Source organism: Gavialis gangeticus, unplaced genomic scaffold (genome assembly GCF_001723915.1).
Source record: "Gavialis gangeticus isolate Ggan-Ray unplaced genomic scaffold, GavGan_comp1, whole genome shotgun sequence".
Classification (NCBI taxonomy): domain Eukaryota; kingdom Metazoa; phylum Chordata; order Crocodylia; family Gavialidae; genus Gavialis; species Gavialis gangeticus.
Genome location: NW_017728993.1, coordinates 3512203 through 3520107, shown reverse-complemented (window position 1 = coordinate 3520107; position 7905 = coordinate 3512203). Strand labels below are relative to the sequence as shown.

General features: G+C 44.7%; 1 protein-coding gene across 1 annotated transcript in view; it reads left to right on the top strand.

Annotated features, from left to right (window-relative positions):
* The window catches only part of CTH (cystathionine gamma-lyase), a 66353-nt gene that overhangs the window by 43662 nt on the left and 14786 nt on the right, over positions 1-7905 (top strand). The window contains exons 6-9 of the mRNA XM_019528403.1: positions 1757-1814; positions 3392-3469; positions 6270-6422; positions 6704-6825. Coding sequence (XP_019383948.1) covers positions 1757-1814; positions 3392-3469; positions 6270-6422; positions 6704-6825 — 411 coding nt within the window. The remainder of the gene's footprint in view (positions 1-1756; positions 1815-3391; positions 3470-6269; positions 6423-6703; positions 6826-7905) is intronic.

Sequence of the window (7905 nt, the reverse complement as noted above, 5' to 3'; positions counted from 1 at the left end):
AACTGGCTATTCTGAGGGCGAGTTCCTCCTGTTTGTTCCCCATACTACGAGCATTGGTATTTAGACATTTAAGGCCCTGCCTAGCTGCATGTGCCACCCCCCAGTTTGGGAGACTGTCTGGAACCCTGTTTCTTATCTGGGCACTCCTTGCATTTGTCACCTGTCTTGCTCAGGTGGTGTCTCCACGTCTTCTTGTGGTCCCCTCCCCTGGCGAGGCTAGTTTAAAGCTCGCCATACGAGATCAGCCAACCTGGAAGAGAAGACACGCTTGCCTTTAGGAGAGAGGTGAAGCCCATCCCGCCCCAGCAAGTCCCTTGCCCGAAAGCATGGGTCATTATCTAGGAACCCAAGGCCTGCCTGGCAGCACCAACTGCATAAGTGCTGGTTGACCTCGCCAATGCAGGCCTCATGTTGCCGTCCCCGCCTACTCACCGCAAGAAGAGAGGAGAATACGACCTGTGCCCCCGTCTCTGTAAGCTTGCCCCCCAGAGCCTCAAATTCCTTCATAATGCAGTCAGGGTTGTCCCTGGCTGCGTCATTCATTCCCACGCGTCATTCATTCCCCATTCCATGGGGTAGTGGTCTGCAGGTGTGATGTAGGCCAGGATCCTCTCGGTGATGTCCCTAACCCGAGCCCCAGGAATGAACCAGACTCTTGCACCATGGGGTTAGGCTGGCAGAATGGGACCTTCCAGGCCTCGTAGGATGGAGTCTCCTATGATGAGGACCCGGTGTTTCTTCCTGCTGGTGTTTGCTCTCTGCCCATTCCTTGTCATGTGGGGAGTGGCATCGTCCCTGCCGGAGGCAATTTCTCTGTCTTTCTCCGTCGCAGCTGCCAGGGCATCAAACCTGTTGCCCAGGTGAACCTGGGGAGCTTCCATCACTCTAGGCCTAGCAGCTCTGGATTTGGACACCTTCTGCCACGCCTGCGTTGGATGCGTCTCCTCTGGGGGCTGTACAGTGGGCGACCGGGCCTGCAGAGAACAGAGATAGGCATCAATTCTCTCTCATATGCATATTTAAAAACACTTCTAGGTTGTCATTGGTATTCCACAATAAGAGAGAGAATAATCTGCATGAAGTATATTATAAATGATAATTATATGCGTTAGATATAAAAGAAAAAAAATCCAGTGCTTACATTACTATTCTACAATTGACCAGTAGAAATGTATGTTGCCCGATTGCTCAAACAAACTTCCATAATCGAACAGCAAGTTTTTCCACCTTCCTTGTTTTAAATACATTGCTCATTTAACATGTTAAGCAAACATATTAGCAGTGTTAAAAATAGAAATCTGCAAAATTTATCATTTAATGATAGAACATATTGTTATTCAGCCTTAGAGGACTGGGAGGAGCTTGGCTGATTGTAGATAATGTTATTTTGAAAAACTGAAAAAAAAAGTGAGGAATTTTATTTGTCAATCAGTCCCCATCTAAACACTTCAATTTTGCTGTTGGCAAAAAGTGAGCATATGAAAAAATATGTAATATCGCAAAAATAACTCTAGACTCCGAGGTGTGGAACGCACTAAACAAACTTGCCTGGCTGTTCTTAGAGAGGTCTTGCAGTGACCACTCATGGTTGAAGCGGAGGTTGCTGATGTGGTTGTCAGATATGTACCCATAGGGCGGCTGTCCACTGGCTGTGTTTTATAAATGGGCATGTTCAGTAATTTAAAACTAGGATCATGCTTTGAACAGAAAGATGAGAATGTATTAAATCAGATCTCCTATTTTTATTTCATTTTAGCGTCCTTTGTCTCTGGGGGCAGATATTTGTATGTATTCAGCAACCAAATACATGAATGGTAAGCATCTGATAATAGCTCAAACATTCTCTTGATTTTGTTAAAAACAATTAAAATCACCATAAAATACTGCTAATTCATTGAATCTCCCCTTCTGTATTCTCACCCTTCATTTACAACATCTATGGTCTTCAGCTAGCAGTCCAGTTATGCATTACTGGGCTCCACTTCCACTCTCTCCACCTTTTCCCTGAACACACTTCTCACACGAGCTGACCCCCACAACCCCCATGCTGGGAGTGCCCCTTTCCAGCTGATTCACTAGAGTAAGTGTATTAACTAAGGATTCGGATTGGTTGCTAGTTGAGACCGCACTAGGAAAGCTTCTCACCATCTCTCAGCTATGAGGGGGTATTATTGGAAGTGAAGGGATATTTCTATTGGGAGGGCAATACTGTATAGTGATTGCCATACCACTGATTGTTCTGAGCTGTCAGGTGATGGACTTAGTTTAATTAATGAGTTAGTTCTTCGTTAGTCAAGCTGTCCCTGTTTGTGAAAAAAGCTGTGAGACAACCCCTGAAAGCAATTTTATCTACTTCAGAGGTGGTTCGGTGAATCGGGGCCAAATTTTATCATGATTTCAAATGCCTACCTGTCAAGTGAACAGCCTGTTTGTTTCTCACAATGTCAAGTACACAGCCTGCTCATTTCTCACACTGTATACCACCTGCTTGTTTGTATACAGGTGCCACATTGCAGTGTGCTTTAGGTTTCTGCACTGAGCTTTCCTTTCTGTTCTTATGTCTATGCCTTCAGAGAAACTCCAAACTTTTTTATTTTTGATTGGAGATAATGATTAGAGTTCCAGGATGAATCGGAAGATTAGGTCTGTACTTCCCTAGAAGGTCCTTCAGCCTGTCATTCAATTATATACAAGGTCATGGAGTCTGACTCATTACAACTTTCCATAAATACATGCTTTTGAAAAAGAAATAAAAAAAAAAAATAATCAGTAAGTCTTGAAATAAATAAAAGACATGACATGTCTAAAATTAAATTAGAGGTGTGATTGCAGCAAAGGAAGCATGCTCACATTAAATTTAAAATGGCTAATTTAGGTAAGAATGCAGTGAAGATGCATTAAGAAGGTTTGACATAGACTAACTGCACAAGTGAGTATTAAAGGTGTGCGCTGAACTACATGTCCCAGGCTGAAGTTTGTGCTGCCATGTCTCTTCTGCATTGTTACCTCCAGTAGCCAGATAAAAGCTAATGTAGATATGTCTATCCATGCTGCAGATGTACTTCATAATTAGCATGCAGCTATAGCCAAAAATAAACAGTGTTAGTGAGGAAATATAGTGCATCAGCAGCATGTCTTATTCTGTCTGTTTCATGGCAGCACATCTGGCTGCTATGTGGACACAACAGGTCTGATACCCAAATTCCTGCTTTTTTAGAAAGTGGACAGCTAGGGTGTCAAGCTGGTAGTGAGGTGCATGTTGGCCCATTGTATGATACGGCCCTGCCAGGTAAATGAATGCATACAAAGGAAATATGTAATTACAGGACTAACAATATAAAACAACAAAAATCTTGAACTTAACCATTTTGTGCCTTTCTTGTTTCTCTAGGGCACAGTGATGTTGTAATGGGACTGGTTTCAGTGAATTGTGACAAGCTGTATGAAAAGCTCAAATTCTTACAAAATGGTAAGTTGTCAACATAAAATACTTTAAATGTATTGGATCCAAACAGCAACTATGCTTTATATTCACACGCAGTAAGTCACTGTTTAGGCTATGCACATTAGCCTTCCCACTTTCTAGTAACAGGGCTAGGGATTTAAAGGGGTGCCAGTGTACCCTGGTGGAGAGTACTGAACTGTTGCCAGTTTTGGGGGACAGACCTCTGGGGAAACCCCACTTGATACTTCCTCCCAACTAAATACTGAGCGATTGATGACAACTGGTTGAGTATGTTGGTCTAATTTAGTTATGTATCCCCCCTACAGTACTTTTGTTTAGTCTATATCTCTTTAGTTTGTTCATGAGAATGTTGTGATATACCTTGACTTCAGCAAAGCTTTCGACACTGTCTAACACAGTCACTGCTCTCCCCCACTAAATCCAGTATTTATTTTGAGGATAAACTGACAGTCTTGTCCAAAACTGTCAAACCAGCACCTTGCTAAGTTCACTGAAATGATTATCTCCCCATTTTACATCCTGCAAAATCTGCCTTGACTTTCAGTAAGGAAGCATGAGATTCATAAACTGCTGTGTGTACCTTATGCCCACTTAAAATAGTTTTCTTTACGTCAGGGCCAAAACATTCATCAAGGCAACTAAAGTATGGTGACTTTTTTTAACTGAAAAGTTTTCAGTTTTAGTAGCTGGACTGTAACAGGGCACTATCCCCAGGGACATCGAGACCCCCTGGAGGTGCCCCAGAACCCCTTTATTTCAATCCACTTTGGGAACAGTCTCCCCTTCACTCGCCTGCTACATCTTCATGTTTCTTTTGATTCTCAAAGGGGAGGCCACCCCAGGGCTTCCCTGATCACATCTTGGCTCCAGAGAACATCCAGAGGTGAGGAGCTCCTACCTTAAGGGCTAATTGCATGGCTCCATACCATGCCCTATGCCTAGCAGGTATTACACAGCTTGTCACCAATATTGGGGCCACAGCCTATTCAGCTACTGCCCCTTCTAGCCTAGGCCCATTGTGTTGGGCCTAGCTTTGAGATACTAGCTTAGTTTCCTCCTTTCCTGTCACTGGGCTCTCTGGGCCCTGCCTCTCTGTGCCCATTTGGTACCGGGCTCTCTGGGCCCTGCCTCTCTGCACCTTGCACTATTTGCTGGGCACTATGGCTCAATACTCACTGGAGCCTTGAACCTGCCCCTAGCAGGGCTCAGGCTGTTTGTGCCTCTGGGCATTAATGAAGCCTCCAAACCTCGCCTTTAAGCCTCATCCCAAACCTCCGGTTTAAACTGCAACATAAACACTAAGCCCTCGGGCCATAACAAAGGAAAAATAATAGAGGCAGTGTGCCTGCTTACCTCATGGCTCCTTCTTTCCAAGTCGCTCTGTCCTGTGCCCCAGTCTGCAAAGCTGTTTCCTTTCAGTCTCCTGGGCATTCAGGAGCTCACACTCTGCCTCAGCCTGGGCCTGCTGGCTCCTGCAGGGCTTATAAAGCTCTAGCCTGAGCTGCTCCTGGTCATGTGAAAGCCCCAGTCAGCTGACCAGCCTGCAGGGCTACCCTTTAACCCCTGCTCTGCTGGCAGGCTGTGCCCTGAAGATGCTGTCCTTAAAGGTGCCTTCCTACTTTCTAGTAACAGGGCTAGGGTTCCCTGTTGCATGGATTCTTTTTGTCCTCTGTGGGTGCGTCTATATGTGCAAATAATCCAGGAGCAGTTCACTGTTGAGTAAACTGCTCAAGGGTAAACTGTCTCGAGCACTACACGTGCAGGGATGCGGGAGAGATTTGCTGCTTCTAGCAGCAGACTGCTTTTGCTCCCTGCAGCCCTGCAATGGGCCCCTGCAGCAGCCAGAGGAGGGGCCAGGAGACAGCTGTCTCCTGGCAGAGGCTGGGGCATTGTTCCCTGCCCCTGAAAGCTGCCTGCTGCTGGGGTGGGCTCCACCACTAGAGCCCAGGTGGACACAATGACCCCCTGGCAGCAGGGAGCTCCCAGCCGGGGCTCCATGGTTGCAGGACCCAGGCTGGGAGATCCTTATCTTCCAGTGCCAGCTTCACAGTTGGGGCACTGGCACTGGGAGATAAAGATCTCCCATCCTGGGTTCTGCGACCCCAGGGCTTGGGCTGGGAGATGAGGATCTCCTAGCGCCAGCCCCACGATGGGAGGGGCTGGGAGCTCCCTGTTACCGAGGCAGGGGGGCATTGTCCCCATCCAGGCTCCAGTGGCGGAGCCTGCCCTAGCAGCAGGCAGCTCCCAGGGCAGAAAACAATCTCCCACCCCCTGCTGCCCAGCTGACTGGGAGCATATTTGCTCCTGGTGGAGCATCTACACATGTGCTACTATGCAGTTATACTTGCGAGTAAATTTCCTACTTGCATTTGCAGGTAGCAAATTTACCTGTGATTAGAGCCAATTACTGCATAGTAAGTGTCTGCACATGTAGGTGCAGATACTTACTGCGCAGTAAGGTATCTTGTGTAGATGCACCCTATTTATATTAATTTCTGTCAAATGAATAAAGAATACTTGCTTTTCTGTTGACCTCATGTAAGTTCCTGACTAAAGTAATAGAAAGGTATGCTTGTGTATCATATGTCTATTAAGATTCATCCTTGAGATTTCAGTATGTTGGTTGCAGCCTTTCAATTCTGTATCTTAGGGAAAAATACAAAATGCATTCTAAACTTAAAATACTTTTAAAATAAACAGAAATGTCCCCTCTTTATGCCAGGAATTAGTTACAAAACTAAGACTGTATTCCATACTAAGATAAAGAAGCACTTGTATTTGTAATACTACATTTATTTTACAGCTATTGGAGCAGTTCCATCTCCTTTTGACTGTTACCTCTGCAATCGGGGCTTGAAGACTCTGCATATCCGAATGAAGCAGCATTTCCAAAATGCACTAGCTGTTGCTCAGTACCTTGAATCGGATTCCCGGGTAGAAAAAGTCATTTTCCCTGGTATGTTGCCCTGAGCAAATAATCTTCAGAATAAATAATCTTTTGTATTTAGCGTTGTTTGAGTATTGGCGTAGAACTGCTGTATTCCTTAAATGTGGCTGATACATTCAATGAGTTTGATTTAGACATTTTAAAAGTTATTACTCTGCAGATGTTTATCTTACAGTTAGTTCTATATTTCTTCAAGTTGGAAGGTTGCTTTTCTACGTGCCTTTAATGTAGCCTGCTTTTCTTTGAAGTGGTGATGATGGCAAAAACATTGTGTGTGTGATTAATTTCAGGATTACCTTCACATCCTCAGCATGAGTTGGTTAAACGTCAGTGCAGTGGCTGTCCTGGAATGATCACCTTTTACGTTAAGGGAAAACTTGAACAGGCTGTTGCATTCCTCAAGCATTTAAAGGTAAATTACAGAATAGGTGTACATTATTTTAAATGGAGAAGAAACAGATTGTAACTCACTTAAGTTTTCTAGGAGTGTAGTGATAGAAGGAAGTGGTTTTCTTTGAGACAGGGACCATCTTTTTAACTTAGATTCTGGGTATTACCACACCTAAGGAGTAGAAATTATGAGATGGGATACTAATGAGAGGGAGCAAAGGGTGTATTGGCTCTTTGTGAAGTGTCATTCATATAGTTGGTGCTTATATTGGAAGTGCAATTCAAGTGATGCCTCTAAGAAAGTATTTGCAGATCTCTGTTCTGCTGTGGAAATGAGAAATATGAATGGCACGTGAAAACAGAGTAACTGCTGCTTATGCAATACTAATAGCAGGCTTCCAAACATGCGACAAGAGAAAATGCCTTTGAGACAGATGCTTGATCCACACTTCAAAGAAGGATCAATACCTGTTTCAGACAGCTCTCTTAACAGTTGTTCTCTTAACATAGTCATACTTTTTCTTTCTTCTATCTGTACTTTATATTTTTTAATCTGTTCATGACTGTTGGTCTCTGGACACACTTGCATCAGCTTTAGAATCAATTCATTGCTAAATTGACAAATTCCAACTAAGAATTCCTTTTTTTCCTGCCACTTGACTCTCCATATGATTTCAAAATCATCTTCCACAAATAGAGGTTTGCGTTAAATTTGTTGTTCATCCTGTCCCCTGAAGCTTAATCAACTCCAGTTCTGTTATGGAAGTCAGATTCCAGAATCTAGGGTCCTTGCTGTTTTTATACATTTTCTTTCTGCCTCCACTGTCTTTACTGATTGATTATTGAGTTGATGCTTAACTGCATCTCTGTGTCCTCATGTGGACCTGCCACCTGGATTGCCCCATTCCACACACTGCTTGGATGCCACCCACCCCCCTGCCTCCTGGATCAACCCAGGGGTAGCGGGGAAGAGGGGTTCCCTCTCCCTGCCTGCTCCTGGGCTCCCTGCAGCCCCCGTTGCTCCAATCCAGCCCACACATCCCTGCCAGGCTCCGCATCTGCCTGCTCACTTGCAGCCGCCCCCTGGCTTCCCCCCTCAGTA